Source organism: Mycena indigotica (genome assembly GCF_014461135.1).
Source record: "Mycena indigotica strain 171206Taipei chromosome Unknown Mind.scaff0019, whole genome shotgun sequence".
NCBI lineage: Eukaryota > Fungi > Basidiomycota > Agaricomycetes > Agaricales > Mycenaceae > Mycena > Mycena indigotica.
In genome coordinates, this window is record NW_023503018.1 from 103,595 (window position 1) to 121,203 (window position 17,609).

Here is a 17,609-nt window from a genome sequence, read left to right on the forward strand (position 1 = left end):
CGCTGCCTGCGGACATCTCTCAAACATGTTCCGGTTACCCGTCTCTCATCCAGTCTCATCGGGCATTACACAGCGGGCGGAGAGTGACGCGTCATCATCATCGGCTTTGGCCTCGATTTGAAAACGAATCCTACGTATACCCTCCGGCACGACGACTCATTGCACACTACGAGGAGGGTGGAAGGCGCGGGCGCCACCAGCGGCGCCGTCAACGCGTGTACTCGTGGTTAGTAGTCTGACGTTTTGCTTATAAAAAGCCAGCTTACTGAGCCTTACAGAGCCACCGATATCCTGACCATGACCATCACCAAGGACCCTGCTGCCCCTCTTGTCGCTGTTGTAGGCGCTACTGGGACCCAAGGCGGCAGCGTTGTCCTCGCCCTCACCGAATCCGACAAACCATATCGAATTCGCGCCTTCACCCGCGATGTCTCAAAACCTGCAGCGAAAGCATTGGCGGAGAAGGGCCTCGAGGTGGTCGCGGTGACGTTGTCGGTGGAGAATAGAGGAGCCGTATTCAAGGCGTTTGAAGGGGCGGACTATGCTTTCGTGTGTGCTACTTTCTCTCAGTCAGATTCGTCCTTATGCGTCCCGTAGCTTGTCACCAACTGGGCGGAACACGGAGACCCACCACGAGTGAGTCATTACGGTCCTTGATTCATTGCCTCAACTCTCTCTCAAGGAAACCATCGAAGGCAAGCTTATGATCGACGCTGCAAAAGCCGCAGGTCTCAAGGGCATCGTCTGGTCCGGGCTGCCTAGCATCGACGCTCTGTCCGGCGGCAAATACAAGAACGTGGGCCACTTCGAAAGCAAAGCACGCGTCTCCGACTACGGCCGCGCTTCTGGGGTCCCTTTTGTCGACATCCAGGCGGGCGGGTACGCGAGCAACATGCGCACCTTCATGCGGCCAGTCAAAGTCTCCGAGGACACTTGGGCCGAGTCTGCGCGAGCCTGAAGCGTAATGTGTCCACGCACGCGCCGCGTCCTAAGCCGCCGCCGCCTCGCACAACGCGCTGCGGCCACGCGGGTTCCTGTCCGCCGCCGCCGCACGGCGGACGTCCTCCTGCTCCACCACGTCCTCTTCCGAACGAGTACAACGTCTCTGCGGATACATTCAAAATATATACTCGCAAACGACTTCGTGCAAACCCTGCCGCTCCCCTCGCCCAGAACCGCTCCCGCGCCAGCGACGCCATCGTTAGAGCCACAGCGCGAGTACATAGACTACTGGCTGTCAGGGATGGATGACGCCGCGCCGACGACGACGAACCTCAGAGCAGTCTAGAGCCGGATACTCCGTCATCACCATGCTCCTCCTCTGTCAATGGCTCACAACACAGTCGTCGTCCCAGACGGCATAGAATGCAGCGGCGCAAATGCCCTCGTCCTCGCGCTGCAATGTCCTCCGAGAGAGGAACGCCCAAGAGGCGAGGGTTCTGACTTGCGAATAGGGAAAGGGTTGCGGAAGGGTTGGACAACAACGTCGCTCCCCTCCGCGCCGATATTCGCCCTAGCAGCAACTTCAGCACCCCGCCAGTCGCTATAACAACTTCAATACGCACCACTAAGCTTCCCCGCCCGCTCTGTTCCGGCTGCCGAGAACGCACACACAGAAGCATGCCTAGCATGCGCAGATGAGCACACGCCCGTCGATTCTGAGGAGGAAAACGCACAGTTTCCGGAGGTTTCCCTCCACCCGCGCCGCCCCACTGGCAGCGTGCCTGGCGGTCGTCCGTCTCGTCGCCGACCAGCACGCATGCCCAGCTGCGAGGATGGATATCCGGGCCGCGCTGCGCTCGCAGTAGCTCGAGCGACAGCCCGACAACGCCTGCGAAGGAACGGCAAAGCGTCAGGTAACTGGGACGGTAACTACAAGCCCACTGTCGCGCACCGAGCAGACGAGCCAGCCAGCGCCCATCTCTCATTAGTCCCCCTCCCCGCTTCTTCCCGCCCATCTCCGTTCGCATCCTACACACGACGTTGACGCGGAGACCGTTCCAACGTGCTTTCCCTCCCCCCGCGCCGTCCTCCGCCCCCGCCAGCTGGTACCCTTGCGGTCGCGTTGCCGCGCAACGTTGGGGTCGTTATTGGCCAGCAGCAGCGAGCCATTTCGACGCCGAGGGGGACGCGGGCATGCGCGCCGTTGGGCTCGAGGAGCAACATTCCTCTGTAAAGGGTGAAAGGTCAGAAAACGGGACGACAAACGAGCACGCTGTCGCGCACCTAGCAGACCAAGAGCCCATCCTTCCCGCATGCTCCGTCCCCGCTTCCTCCCTCCTATCTCAGTTCGCATCCTCCGCCGACAAGCGCTGGAGGCAGGTATCGTCGCGCGCGACTGACCTTTTGAATCTAACCCAGAAAGCTCAGTCAAGTCCACGCAGTCGGCCTCGGCAACGCACCAGACGGCCCACGGAGGTTGAACGCGCCACGCACGGGCCTCGACACGTCGCCGCATCGACGCCGGGAGGGAGGCGAGCCCATCGGCCCCGCCCCATCCGTGGTGGAAGAGCGGAAGAAGGAGCGATGACGCGCGTCACGCGTTCCCGCCGATCGATCGATCAGAACGCGTGGCGCTCCTTCTTCGTCTCGCCCGCCATGTGCCTGCGGCGCCCGAGCGCGCCTGCTGCGAGGGCGGGACAGACTGCTGCGCGGAACGACCGTGTGGACGAGGAGGATTACGGGGTCCGGACTCCGGGGTGGCGCGGCGCGTGACCGTCGGCCGGCCAGTCTTCAAACCCTTCCACCACTCTGGCTTGCCGCTGGCGCAGCCCGGTCTTCCGCGGGTTATGTATGCAGCGCACACGACGCACACGGACAGCCAGGTGCGCTGTCGTGTCCCCTACCTTGTATCTCTAACGCCGAGTTGCTGCAGTTTCCCCGTCAAGGGCTCCAGTCCCGCCCAGCAGGAAAGCCGCCTGCGTTTCTGCCTCAGCTCGCTCGCGAGTAGTGATCAGCGCACTCCCGGTAGAGAGGGGTCGCGCTAGAGACGCAGTTTTTGACTATACCGGTGCGTCAAATTGTGCTCTTGTCGGCTTCCCATTTCTTATTCCTACAGTACCACAGGCAATACGGTGGCTCCGGCGACGAGGGGCCCGGCAGTCATCGACTTTCAGAACTCTGTACCGCTTGTACACACACATCCGCTGCTCGATAACGACAACCCGCTAACTCGACTCTCCACGAATCATTGGGGACCTGAAGGGAGAAGCAGGGCAGAGTGGTGCCGCGGCATATAGAAAAACCATCCCAACGGGAGCAAAGCGTACATCCTCCGCCTTAAATTTTGACAGCAATGCTGATACCTACCTTCAAGTCATTCGTCGTCGCGCTTGCTGCTCAGCCTGAGTGCGATCCGGACGGGGGGCCTGATTTCGGACTACGGCAACGAGACGTGTGGTTCCGAGTCGCTGGGTGGAGGAGATCCAGACGGCAATATCAGAAGCGCGGGAGTCCCCACTGGCAAGGACGCTGATGGGATGCCGCCAGGCCCGTCCAAGCTCGCTCTCGTCCCAACACCCTCGCAGAGTCAGACCAAGGCAATATCATTTCATTTCGAGTACTTCCAAGAACTACCCGTGCGAAATTGGCATAAGTAATGCTAGTCATACCACTCTTTCTCCTCAGACTTTGCGGGCGATTGCGCTCTAGCAGGAGCTGCCGCTGGACCAAATATGACGTCCTGGAGCACCGCCGCGGACGCTGACGAGCCACGTTCAGCACAGAAGTACAGCAGCCTCCGTGTCATCGACTCGCGCACGGCTGGCGTGTGCAAGTTTGCGCGGAGAAAAGCGACTTGCATTGTCTTGACCTCGTCGAATCTGCAGTGCTCGTCAGTTGGAGGCAGCAGAAGAGAAGCGGCAAGGCGGACATGGCAGTGAAGTTGGAGAACACTTCGTGCACAATGGTGTCGACCGAGAGCCGCGCGCGGATCGCCTCGAACGCGAGCAGCTTGAGTTCCGCGAGGCCGTGCTGTTGTTGGATCCTCAGCAGACGTCATTAGACTGAACGCTGCCTCACCTTGTCTGCGAGTTTGTACATCGACTTCGGCGAGCATTCCGGTGCCTCATCTTCTCTTGGCTGCCTCAGGTCGAAACGCGAAGCCCTCCCGCCGACCTCACGGAAATGCACCTTGCCTGTGTAGAGGTAGTATATCAACGCTTTCCAACTATGTGCCGCTGTTAATTCGACGAGCTTTGATATAAAGACGACTCACGTGTTGTAAGCATGTCCCTTGATGACAACGCGATGGCCGCGACGCCCCTGGAGCTCTTGTTGAACAATGACATCAGGCGATGTCGAGCGCTGTATGCTCGGTCCAGCGACGGGCTGCTCTTTCTCATCCGGTTCTACTTGTGTTTCGTCTGAGTAATGGGAGAGAGGACGACGGCTCGCTTACCTGATTCCTGGCCGTGAATATCCGTGTCGCCATCGAATTCCTCGCCGTCCTCGAGGTCGCTGTCGGACATATAGTCGTACCCGTCGAACGCATCCTCGGGAGCGTGGTCATTCGTGATATCCGTCTGCCCCGACTCAGAGAATCCGCTGAACATGTCGTCAAGATCTAGACATTCAACTCCATGAGCACAAAAAAAAACAGATGAGCGAACAAGTACCTTCATCGAACTGTTTCGAAGTCCCGCGCATGAGCCTGAGATTCCCGTACAGCGGACGGGGATCATAGATGTAGCCGTTCCGGGCGCGTGAATATGCCCAGAACTTGACATCGATGAGCTCGCCGCCATGGATCGTGTCGACGAGAGAGGCGCGGACGCGTGTTGGGAGGGGCTCGTCCGAGAATGGGAGGCGGGTCTGGATGGTGACAGGCTTGGGAGGAGTGAGGGCGAAGGTGGCCTCAAAGGAGATGGTAAACTTGAAGATGGGAGGCTTTGTTATGGGCGTAGAGCTTTTAAAGCGGCCTTTTGTCTTCTTGCCACTGTCACGGGTCCACGCGCCGATACGCGCCGAATTGTGAGTGTTTTGAGGAGGCTCTGAAAATGGGGACTCGGATACGGAGCAACTCGAGGGGGAGGTGGAAGGAGAACGTCCCCAAAGAGTAATCCAAGCCATAGTCCGTCAATCCCGTCGTTACGACAGTGCACGATACGCGTCCATATTCCGCCTTAGCGACCAGGTGCGGGTCGAAGTAAACAGCGATGGGGCCATTCGAGCTGTCCCACTTGAATCGCCAGCCCCAGCCGCAGACATCGGTTGTCCCAGTGAGCGAGGAGTCCTTGTCGAAGCTGACACGGAAAGAGGATTCGACGCCGTTGGCCGTCCAGGTATCGGGGGAGTCTCTGACGAGCGCCATCGATGAGGGCAGGAGATAAGCGGCGTATGTGAGTGGCCACCTCGTGTATGCAGCATGTCTGTCTGTGGATGCAGCGTGTTTGGTTGTTTTGCTCGGCCCGGAAGTGGGAGGAAAGAGAGGAATCCGTTGTGACGTCACAGCCACTCTTCTTCGTCTTCTCCGCTATGTCCATCCTCCCCCATCCCATCTCTCTCAACTCGGACACAACGAACGCGAACGTCTGAGGCGCCCCATAAGCGGAAATGCAGCACTTGTTTATTTGGTGCGCGTGAATACTTCCACTTACAAAACTCCTGCTGATTCGCTGGACCAGCCATCTTGACTCCATTATCCGCAAGCTCGCACACCATACCGGTCTACTGGAGGGAAGGAAAACACCGTGGTTGACGGGGAGCTGCTCTTCTGCAGGCCATAGGTGCGTGATTCAAATCCTACATCTTCTCCCCCTTTCGTCGTCACTCATGCCCACTCTCCAGATAGCCCCACTCGCTCAATCACGCCCGACCCTGCACATTGCCTCCAAACTTATGCCCCCTCCACCCCGAAAGCCGTTTTTCCTGCTGCACGCTTCTTCTTCCAGTTTGGCGGGCGAGGTCACCCTCTCCAGCAAGAAGATGTCCCCAAGCTCTTCTGCATCCATTCGCGACGGGCGCTGCTGGTGCAAACGAGTCAGAGGGAGATCTTGAGTGCGTATTTCGAGCTGCCGCCCATTTTTTGTATCTCACGCAGTCTTTTAGCTCCGTTTTTGCCCCACTTCTCTTCTTTCCTCCTCGCGCTGCAAGTCGGACTCCCACCCGTCCCCCTCCCGATTTCCCCGTCTGAGAAGGTACAAAGGATGTCGACTGGTCCGTTTCTAGCCTTCCGCCAGCGAAAATCGACTGACGAGAATATACAGCCCCCGTCTCACAGTCTTTTGGCGTTCTTTTCTCTGGTGCATAGACAGACGATACACAATGAATCGCGGAGGAGGAACGAAAGAGTTGAGCTGGAGGGTGAAGAAGCCGGCCTCAAACCGTCTGCCTCGGGCTCGATGACTGGCCAGCGCTGTTGCCTAATCCCCCCTTCTCCGCTCCTCCCCTTCCGTCTTCACCATCTCCACCAAATATCCCCCTTCCCTTTCCTCCCCGCCTCCCGCGTCCGCGCTCGCCGTCACCAACCGCCATCCGCTCTGCGTCTTCCCTCGGCCCTTCTTCCCAAAATCGGCCAGGTCACGTGCCGCGCCGGCCGTCGCCGACACCCCTCGACACGTCCCAATGACCCAGCACGCCACGTATCGCTTCAGCGAGTGGATCTCGTGGTAACGCACATTTGCCTCGCCTATTATCTCTGGCCAGTCGCTATCTGGGACATTGAGCAGGTAGCCCGTCGTTGGGGACGCGTTCGTCGGCCGGCGTGGACGTGCCTGGAAGGAGGACGGAGGAGGCGGCGGCGGCGGCGGGCACGGTAGGCTGGGTGACTGGGGGTATCGCCGTTGGAAATTTGGAAGAGCTGGCTGCACAGCACCGTTGCGCGCGAGCAAGTCGTTGTACCCGCATTTCTAAATCAGTGGCGGCAAATAACACGACTTGCTATCCATTAACTCCCGCTACTCCTTCTGTCCCATTTCACCTTCTCGCTTTTCAATACCGCTTTCTCTCCCTCCCGAGTAGGGCCACATTCGATTTCCGCGTCGACAACCCACATACATTCTTACTGCACGTACTCGTTTTGGTGCTCCTCACTATATATTGTCTTTACTCCATCCGCTTGTCGCATTCTCTTTCTGAATCCTCCATTGTTGTACAAGCGCTTCGCGAATCCCGTCAGTTACCGTGCCCCTCCCGCGTCCCGGTCCATGGCCTGTTTTCCGCGCTGACACGCACAAAGGGCTCTTGGACACAAGAAGTCCTCAACCCAGATGAGGAGGCTTCTTCAGTTGCGGTCGGAGCAATCGAAGAACGAAGGCCGTTCCGGCCACAGCCTGCATTATCCTTCGCAGGCAGCTCGACGGCACCACACCATAGTTCACCCTCCCTCTCTTGCCCCGTCTTTCGAGCGCGATGGACGCCGAGAACCGGGCCGGGAGGAAACGCGGGCCCGGAATGGGAGGGTGACCATTCCTGTCTGCCTGCTCCAAGGAGAAGCCACACGGACTGGGGGGATGGTGGATAACAGAGAACGTGAAGAGCGAGTTGGCCACTGCTGCAGCCCATACCTCAGCCTCCATTTACACGCGCGTGCTTGCACGCTCTACTCTATCATCACCAATTCGTCATTTCACCTATACAAAGCAGGGAAGGGAATGGATATGAGTCTCCCGATTCGAAGAAGACAGTGACGACCGACCGAGCTCGGAGGACGAAGCTTGGATTGGTACATCCCTCGTTCGATCGCAACTACCCTTCTGACTCTGTCGTTTCGTCAGGCTTCAGTTTTCTGAAGACAAAGTCGAATGGCGCGGACACACCCTAGCGCTTCGACTTCAAGAGCCGCCAGATGGTTAACGCAAGCAGGAACGATACGCCAAAGAACGCACGTTCTTGAGATATCCCCCTCCCCAATGCATTCCGTTCCCGCTCGTTAATGGTTAGCATGCTGGCCTCGAGCCGCGTCGCAAGCGACATGCAACAAGGAAAAGGGCAGCAGTCGGCGAGCTGCTGACCAGTGAGCATCGATACAAATGAGCAGCCGCATCACGCACATTGGTAATTGTCGTGAAATAGAACTCGTGCTTGCGAGCTGTTATGGCGGAATGGATCATCCTTTCAGTTGGCGCCAAAGAGGTCGCACGCACGATTCATAAGGCTCGTTCAAGTTGCCTGAAGGAGGGGAAAGTGGTGGGTGTCGATGATGACGGGGTTGGCGCGGAGGGGCATTGAGTGGACTGGCGGTTGGTACTGATGAGGCGGGGACGAGGGAGGGATGCTCGATCCAGACAAGAGTTCTCGGGGAGTCTGCCCAAGGAGGAAAAGCAGTGAGTGAACGCGACAAGCCACTTAGCCAAGATAGCGCATTGACGCACTTGCACCCCCGCATCGGCCTAACGCGATCTCCAGCCCCTACCATCCATCCTATACCCCCTTCGGTCTGCCAGCATCAAATCCGTGGTAGTCCTGTAGGCGTTTCAAGTCGCAGGCAAAAAGCCAATAAAACTCAGCGGTTAACACATGGCGCAGTTCGCGCGTGGGTCCAAGGCGCATGACGTCTTATTGAATACCACCATATCGATGACAAGGTAGTCCCGCGGGGGAAGAGCTTGCGCTGTCTTGCGGACGATAATCCAGACAGGCGCCGCTGACCCGCAGCGCCTTGCAAGTTTGTAGACCCAGCACCATAGCCCGCCGCCGGGTAGCGCTTGTTGTCGGGGCAATTGCCTTGGATTTGGGGTTGTGCATAGCGAGCGAGGGGTAGCAATACGCTGCCGGGAGAGGTAATTGGGCCCGGTTCCGGATAGCTGTCGCTATCTTCGCCATTAGCAAAGCATTGGAGGGAATACACAAGCACGCACCTTGTGGCCTTCCTTGCCTGCAGATTCGTCGCAGCGCGTGGATATAACAGAGCGTGTTGTCTACCTCCCGCCGAAACGGGATAGACAGCCCTTGTTCCCAAGCCGGTCTGCGACGAACTTGAATCAGCACTTTCGCAGAGGCAGCAGAGATGGCGACGCACCGTCTGCGGGGCACAGCACCCCCCGGACATCTCCACCTCCTTCCTAGCCCTCTATACCCCCGTCCCGTCCACCAACAAAGCGTTCGAATGGTGCACTATCCGCAGAAATCGCGCTCAGCACGCAGGTGGCAAAACAGAAAACTTCAAGGAGTGGACTTACGTGGGGCCTACACGCCGCACTCACATTTGGGAGCGGGACCCCACTCCTGACGACAATGACGAGCTAACGTGGCGCTGGAAGGGGCGTGTGCGCTGGTCGTCATGGTGCGGAGTAAAGATCGGCGAAGTCACATGTCTTCGGGCCGATCTCGCCTCTCTCTTTTATACCACGACCATGCCGCGAACACCTGTCGCCCCGCGCAGTGGCTCTCTCCTCTACGCGCTCCCTCGGGAGGGCTGGAAGATGCTGGGATAGCCTCACGGTGCGTCTGTTTGCCATTTCGTGTCGCTGCTGTGCTGACCGTTCCGCTCAGTACGACTGTACAAGTCTGCTTGCGCTGCGACGCTGGCCGGAATAAGGGTGGGATGGATGGAGTCGAAAGCAGATGACTCAGCCGACTGCGGGCTCGGATCCAGCATCTGCTCAAGCAAAGGAGAGTCGGACGGGGAGGATAATCGAGGAGGGGCTGTCGCGAACAGCGAGAACCAACTTCCCCTCATGCAGGCGGCCATGTCGAGCCAGGTATGCTTCTTACCTTGTTCGCTCAATGCTGACCTTTGTATTGGACAGCATCGCCCGTGAGGCTAGGGAGAGAATCGATGGTGCTAGTCTTTACTCGTGTCGGACTTCCTAGCTTTTTGCTCTCTCAGTTACATCACGCTCCCAATGCCGACTCTGTTCCAAAAATGACACCCGACGACAACGACGTCTGCACAGAGTGTGAAGATGAGGCAGTCATGCGTCAAATCTGGAAACTAAGCGCTCCGTCGCAACCGGAGGATGAATCGAGGGATGGTACGACGGTCGTAACGAGGGACTGAGATTGTCGTCAATTTTTGGGTCAACAACACGCATACATTCCGCGTGTTTTTTCATTTTGCAGAGTCGGTAGGGAGATTCATTCCCGACAAAGAAAGGTGCCTGATTACTTCTGAAGGATCGGCATAACGCTTCTGCAAGCTTGTCGCTTCAACAGTTAACCACCATGCGTCATCTCTCCCCCGTGTGTATTTATATCATCTGGTATGGCGGAATGCTAACAAGTCACTCAGCAACGACTCGTCGCAAGTATGACTATCACAAAGCCTGGGAGGAATCGCCACGCGGCAAGCTTCGAATCTTTGCTCAACGAGCATTAATAGCCCTCTACTGTAGAGGTAAAGCGCACAAGAAGCTTCATGCGGGTGAGCATCATCGGGTTCCCATCTAACTACCACAGCATGTTACCAGCCCTTTGTCGGAAGTATTTCGAGGCAACCAACGGGATCCGCGCCGGCACAGCCCACATCTCATGCTTCCTCTTTCCCTCCTCCTTACTCCTCTGGTGGCAAAGGCAGCCGCACAGCTACCAGGCCCATCCTGGCGGGTTCGTGCCTTCTTTCGCTGGCTGTCATGGCTCACTCCCAACCCACAGAAACCGAGTATCACAACCTCGCTCGAAGACCGGATCAGCGTCGCCCAAGGGGCCATCTCGCGGGCTATCTCGCAGCTGGATAGCACGAACTTTATGTTTCCCGATCCAAGTAAGCTGTTGACCGAGTGCAGACGCTCACCTACAGCGTTGTACAGCCCACTCTTACCCGCGATCCGGCACGCTCTACTCTCAACTCGCGGAGTTCGATCAGCTCACCAACCAGTCGCGGTACGCTGCGGATTTGGGAGGATATTATGGCTCAGCGAAGACGGTGCTCGACAACATGGGAGCAAAGAACTTCTCGGGCTTCAATGTAGTGAGTGTACTCACGCGTTGTTTCTTGGTCTTGTTCCAACTTCAAACTTTCAGCGTCATTCATTAACATCAGGACAATTGCCAGTGATAATGCGGGGACTTGGTTGATTAGCTCAACGATGGCCTGTGTGTAGTCTCTATCTTGTTTGCGACATCTGAACTTGTTATAGGACCTTCGGACACGGGGCTGCTATCGCCTACAAAACCTACAATGTCCCTATCTTTCTTCAGTATGCGAAACAGTCGTGGTGGGCAGCAGTCCCGTACACCCTCACGCAAACAGCGCTTGACGCGGGAAAGATCGCGTCCAAGAGTTTCAACCTCAGCTCGTCATGTCAAGGCAGTATGTGCTTTTCTCCACCGAGGCAACCCCAGCTCATGGTCATTGCACAGTTAGCATGGCTGGCGGGGTATTCTGGGTGCGCTCCCCTTGTGTGTTATGTTTTCATCATGTTGTCTAACATAGCATAGAACAAAGATGTGAACAACTCTGACATCGTCATGATTGCGACAGGGTGCGTATCAGCGAGAACGGGTTTTTTGTGTGTTACTGACGCCTGTTACAGCGCTTTTTTCATGTTCGTCCCTCCATGATCCACCGCACATGCAAAAAATCTCATTTGTCCCTTCCTGCAGCCTTTCGGCCATGCTGGCCGAAGCAACCGCGGACGCAATGTACCTTGCCGCGGCAGTCCAGTCCATGTCATTCATCCGCTCGCATCTGTACAACGACCAAGGTCTCGTTAGGGACGGGATATCTGCTCGCGCCACGGACAACTGTGCGCTGGACAAGGTCGGCCTATTCGCATACGACTCGGGGCCTATGATCGAAGGGCTCGCGGTCTTGTACTCTGTCTCGCAGAACACGACTTATCGCGACATGTCCGTCTTGTGCCTGGTTTCCTCCATTTTCCCCACTGAAGGCATCCAAACAGGCTCGATGAGCTGATAAGCGCCGCTCTCAAGACGAACAGCTGGCAGAATGAAACTGGAATCATCCAGAACGGCGGTGCGTTTCGACTCTGGTGCCCATGAGCATTCAGAAATGACCGTCTTTCAAGTTGGTCACACAGGCGACATGATGATACCTCGCGCGTTGGTGGCCGCATATTCCCGCAATGCAACCAGCCCCTCCCTGAGACCATCCATCCGCGCATACCTAGCTGTCCAGGTGCGTGTGTGTCTCCTTCCAAACCGAGACCTTCACGGAGCATAGTATAACGCCGTCGCGGATCTCGCAACACAGAACAACAGTAATATTTATGGCGCGTATTGGAGTGGACCTGCGGGCACCAAGTTTGACACGGGCTACCAAACCAACGCCATCCAAGCTTTGATAAGCGCCTTTGCGCTTGATGACCCCGCATCTCCGAGCTCAAGTGGCTTCTCCTCACAAGCGCCACCCAGAGCGACCAACTCGATCTCTCCCGGGCCCACCCCGCCTCCCAAAGCCAAGGCGTCTGTCGGCGCTATTGTAGGCGCCATTGTAGGCGGAATCATTGCCCTCTGCTTGCTGGGTCTTCTGCTGCTCCGCTGGAGGCGAAAACGGAGAGATATGCGTCAGCTGACAATGCCTTTCCCCAACTCTGCCCTCGATATCAAAGATGCCTCTGCCGGCGATGGGCATTCGCCTTCCCGCCCCGCCGCTCCCAACCCCAAGCGACGCATTCTGCCCGTTCGAAGAGCTCCCTCGCAGTCCCCAAGTTCCGAGTCATGGGCAGCACCGCCGCCAACCCCGGCCAGCGGCGAGGCTCGCGCCGACTTGCAAGAATTGAGTCCGTGGCCTTTGTCTGTCAAGCAGCGCAGCGTCTCAGTAGTTGCGGTTGGTCGGGGACAGCCGGAGCTGACGACGGAGGAGCTCTTGCGCATGCTCTATAACAGGATGAACGGCGCGAATACCAGCATGCGGGTTGTGGACGAGGAGGCGTTGCCAGAATATCGTACAGCTTAGAATATCGGCGTTGCTTATCAAGGCAAGTTATAACTCAGCTAGGCATTCGGTAGCAGCGGCAAGGTAAAAGAGAAGTCGGAGTCGATGGAGTAAAAGTAACAACAATGAGAGTAGACGCAACTGATGTCGAGAAGGCACGAAGAATGTCGAGAATGTATATAAGATATCGTGGGCGGGAATGAGAGTAGGGTCAACCGGGCGATATGGATACTTATGTACCCCGGAAGCAGCGATGGGCCCAAAACAGCGAAGGACGAACACGGTCCCGAAGCAAGGTCGAAAAGGTCGTAATGCGTGAGGGTACATGCACAGACATCCGTAGATTCAGACTCCCGAGTGGTCCCAGCTTTTCATGTGCCCGTAAAGTCGATTCCTCGAATACATGTGGTCGTTGTCAAAAACGGCGACAACGAGGACGTCCTCACGCGTTTCAGCGCCCGAAAAGAATTGTGTGGCGCGGATTGGATGTAATGCACCACGATATACAGTCTAAGCCAATTCCGGTCTAAGTGTGGTCGCTGTCGAAAACGCCGTTGACGAGGACCTTCTGGACTATCGCGACGCCCAGAAAGAATTGTGTGACACCAACAGTGTGTAATGCACCACTATATCCACTCGATAGAGGCGTAGGTAATGCAGGAGGCGAGCTTCAAAGTCGGATGTGGGCAGCGTGACGGTGACACATGTGACTGGCGAAGGAGGCACCGAAAAGTGTCGGAGAAGCGTGTGTCTACTCCGCAAATGGCGGAAGTAGCAGGAGCTGGCGCTTGCGTAGATGTATGGGAGCGAGAGGCTGTCGTGGAAGGGCTGAGTATAGTATTGGCAGCGTTGCGTGTGTGAGAGGTCATTTGGCGAAAGTGGGCGAAAATGGTGAGGTCTTCGGCATATATGTGCCAAGAAAGACAGTCGGAAGAGTTTAGACAGGGTAGAAGACGTGTTGGGATGATGTGCGGGCGGACACGAACGCAGTTAGGTCGACGTTGTTACAGGCGGGTAGGGTGCTAACGCTTTCCCGCCCGACTGAGCACGAAATTAGTGTACCATTCGCTGCTCGAAGAACGAGAAGACGCACCGATTTGACCCGTTTTATACAGAGCTCCTCTTCACCCTCCCCAGCTCAAGCGGCAACTCGTTTCAGAGTCGTTGTCGTGGGACTTGCGAGAGGCAGCCCAATTCTCGCGGGGTAGGGTTCCTTCCGAGTTGTCGTTGTCCGACGTGGATTGAAGGGCATCTGCAGACAAGAAAACGTTAACAATGAAGAGGACGACAAGAGGATGCTTTGACGCACCAAAAAGACCAGCGACTAGCTAACCAGCCATGCCATGCAAACGAGGTTGTTGTCCTTGAACAGCTTGCGCGTGGTGGTGGTGGTCGATACAGAGCGATGCAGCATCAGGTTCGCTGCCGCTCACTCAGAAACCGGACGACAAACGAGCATAATAGCGCACCAACAAGACCCATATTTCCTTCTTCTTCCCACCATCTCCGCATTTACTCTTTGCCTTCAAAGGTGGGGGCAGCACGCCTTATCACCTAGCGAAGGAAGGTTAGTCGGACTTCCTGCAGTCGGGCGTGAAAACGCACCAAGAGACGCCCGCGCAGACGTCTAGTACGCCAAACACGAAGACGACAGGCGCCAAACAGGTCCGTCCCAACAGCAGTACCTTCCATCGAGCATTGCAGACAACAGTGGCAAGGCGGGTGGGAGTCAAGACTAAGAAGGATTGACGGGTGACGCAACGTGACTCCGGCCCGTCTTTCCTTCCGAGCCTCCACCACCTCGCCTTGCACGCCTCCACACGCTACACGACCTTCGGGACTCGCTGGCACTTTAGGGAGGATCTTATGGCTGGATAATATGTCGTCAAACATCTCGGTGAGCTGAGCGTCCTTGTTGTACTAGTAGTCCCTTTTTCTGACTCTTTCTCGGCAGATGTGCATCCTCTAACTCTTCGTATGGCTCCCAATCAAGATGAGCTCTGTGTCATTCAAGCTTCTGAGCCCCGCGCTGCTCGTACATCCTCACCGCCCCTGCCTATCAACGACGACCTGCGTGAATCGCACAAATCAGTATGCCCCCGCAAAAGTACTCGGGCATTCGGAGAAGGGCGGTGGAGGCGCATATACTAATAAAACAGCAGCTATATCAGGAGGGGCTGTAAGCATCTGTTGTTCCGATTCCGCATTCGCTTTCCGCACCGCTGATACTTGCCCTCTTTTACATATCAGGCTGCGTCGGATATCCCCCCCAACCCCCCGGGCCCTTGAATGGTCATCACCAGCTTGCGCGACAGTGGCGGCACCTCTTTTTGACACTTGCTTCCCCAACCATCTCGTCATTGACGCCGTTTTCGACAACCTGCCGACGAGTACTCCGCTTGATTCGACACCTGGTCGTGCCCCGGCCGCAACTCTCTAGACATCCAAGGAGCCGTTCCGGGACAGAGAGCCACGATGCGATGTGCATTATCATTCACTAACATCTCTGCATACATATTTCGTGCTGAATTGTATCGTAGGTACCGCGATCATGATCGCCACCAAACTCACCTTGCTGAAGCTGGCTTTGTCACCAACTCTCCCCGCCGCAATCATAATCGCACAGCAGGCTTCGCCCTCGAATCTCACCATTCGTGCGCCGACAACCACGGTCCGAGCAGGAGCAACGACGTCGGTTTGCCGAGCAGACCGAGAGCTTCACTGCTCCGAATTTGCTGGGCCCATTGTGGACTTGAAGGTGGAACGACCTGCTATCAAGGACCAGCCGTCAGTGCTGCAGCTCGATGGCAGGTCTTGAAACTATGCCGGCGCCGACGTTCGAGCCTGGCGGTTTGTGAAAGAAATCCAGAGAGTTAGCGGCCTCAAGTGAGTGTGTTATCTCGTGAAGCACAACCTCTCGTTTAATGGCTTCTTCATGAGCAGATATCTCATCTTTATTCCACAACCTCCGAGTCAATAACATGTCATGAATAACTGTACTATGGGCGCTGAGGGGAATATAATCGTAAGGAAGTCCGAGTCAATGATGTATGTATCGATAGCAGCATAACGAAGAGAGCGCAAGTAGACGAAATCAATATCGTAAATACAGTGTTTGAGAATAAGTCAAGGCTGGGCCAACTGGACAGACTTGTCCGGCATGAACCCAGAGAGCAGCGCCCCAAACAACCGCGGACGATGGACACAGTGCCCCAGCGCATTCGAAAACGTTGGAAATCCCGAAGGTACATGCGCAAGCATGGGGAGATATGGATTTCCGAGTGGTCGTGGCTTGCAAGACGGATGTGAAGCTAATGCGGGTGTAAATGGGGTCGTTGTCGAAAACGATGTCAACGAGGACCTCCTCCCCCGTCGCAGCTCCTGAAAAGAATTGGGGGCTTCTATTGGCATCTAATGCACCACTGCATACAGTCGATAGAGGCGCAGGCTTTGCAGAGACAGAGTTGCAAAGTCATTTGTGGGCAGCGTGACGATGACGGCCGTTACTCGGACCTTCGAAAAAGGCACCGAAAAAAGTGTCGTAGAGGCGGCCCACAAATCGCGGGAGTAGCAGGAGCTGGTACTTGTGCAGATGTGGAGTATGGCGTTTGCCACCGTGGGTGGTATTTGCGATAATGGCCCTCGTTTAGCGCAGAATACAGGCTTCCCGCCCGCTGCATGCCAAGAAGGCGCAAGCTTGGCGATAGAGTATGTGCGGGCCGACTTCAAGTTGCCGCTCACGTTGGGTAGATGCTGCCCGCTGTGATGACTCGCAGCAGCAGCGGCCCCACGCGAGAAGTCGCCAATGGGTTGGTTGAGCCACGAACTCCGTGCTGGGCAAGGCAAAGACGGGAAGGAGGAGCTCGGATGGGTGTTGGCGGGGTAGAGGTTGATGATGAAGATAGTGGGGAAATATGACGATTCGCGAGAGGTCTAGCGGGTCCTGCTTCAAACGGAGAAGAAAACGAGCTGAAAACTCTGGTTAGCACTTGACAAGGGACGAGCTGGCAAGGGCCACACACCTCCCGACTCCAATTCCAGATTCCCCCTCTCTTTTCCTCTACACGTGTCGCCGCTCGAAGCATTTGTCCTCGTTCTGTGAGCTGTGCAAGCGCTGAGTGCTTGCACCAGTGTTGTCGCGGCATTCGTTGTCGGTGAGCCAGATTAGCTTGAGAGGACGTCATTTCAGTCGCTTCAAACAGAGAAAGCGGGAGAGACGCGCGCACCGACTCGGATTGCGAGACTGCGCGTCAACACTCGACATCGACATCTTGCTCTTGTCTTCATCGTTGACCGGGAAGACGATGGTTAGTGCCTCGCGTTAGGATCTCGTCGTATAAGCCCGCAGAAGAGTGGGTGCCGTCGTCGAGACCGCCAACTGGCGGGACCATGAAGTCGGGAAGAGAGAAACGCGTGCATGTCACACACCCGCTTCTTGTTTCTCGACCTCGATAATCCCGCCGGCCTCACACTCGTCAAGCCCTCCAACGAGCATGTCGGGTGCTCGCCCTTCTCCACCGAGCACTCGGATCGCTCACCTGATGTCGGCCAACGGAGCAACGTGTGTCTTCGCGCGCATTGGCTTGTATGAATCGCTGACTTCTGGCATAGCGATGGAGAGCTCTATTCTCGCTACCGTGTAGCAACTCGAAAGCACTGATAATGACGACAAGGACTGGGTAGTCTCAGCAAGTTGGGTTAGCCTTCAATCTTGGGGTGGTTCTCAGGGGGGCAGCGGTCGACGAACGGGTATGCATATCGGTGCGCAAAAGTACACACACTCTCTCCTCAGCATCGTTACTGACACTCTCTCCCCACAGGCTGCTTGGTA

General features: G+C 56.5%; 3 protein-coding genes across 3 annotated transcripts; 1 reads left to right on the forward strand and 2 right to left on the reverse strand.

Annotated features, from left to right (window-relative positions):
• Positions 1-2,087: 2,087 nt before the first annotated feature.
• MIND_01419300 (uncharacterized protein) lies at positions 2,088-2,505 on the reverse strand (the record flags this gene model as incomplete). Its single annotated transcript, XM_037370582.1, has 3 exons — positions 2,403-2,505; positions 2,227-2,352; positions 2,088-2,170 (listed from the first exon to the last, which is right to left on the reverse strand). Exons 1-3 carry the CDS (start codon positions 2,482-2,484, stop codon positions 2,088-2,090), a joined length of 291 nt encoding a protein of 96 aa, XP_037212963.1. The 5' UTR covers positions 2,485-2,505.
• A 1,096-nt stretch (positions 2,506-3,601) lies between these two features.
• On the reverse strand, positions 3,602-5,311 carry MIND_01419400 (uncharacterized protein; the record flags this gene model as incomplete). Its single annotated transcript, XM_037370583.1, has 7 exons — positions 3,602-3,821; positions 3,872-3,972; positions 4,021-4,168; positions 4,217-4,352; positions 4,400-4,564; positions 4,617-4,906; positions 4,962-5,311. 7 exons carry the CDS (start codon positions 5,309-5,311, stop codon positions 3,602-3,604), a joined length of 1,410 nt encoding a protein of 469 aa, XP_037212964.1.
• A 5,099-nt stretch (positions 5,312-10,410) lies between these two features.
• On the forward strand, positions 10,411-12,799 carry MIND_01419500 (Glycoside hydrolase family 76 protein; the record flags this gene model as incomplete). Its single annotated transcript, XM_037370584.1, has 12 exons — positions 10,411-10,485; positions 10,534-10,642; positions 10,689-10,849; positions 10,961-10,974; positions 11,019-11,191; positions 11,242-11,267; positions 11,320-11,363; positions 11,415-11,426; positions 11,485-11,730; positions 11,784-11,857; positions 11,910-12,019; positions 12,065-12,799. The coding sequence occupies 12 exons, from the start codon at positions 10,411-10,413 to the stop codon at positions 12,797-12,799; spliced, it is 1,779 nt and encodes a 592-aa protein (XP_037212965.1).
• Between the last annotated feature and the right edge of the window lie 4,810 nt (positions 12,800-17,609).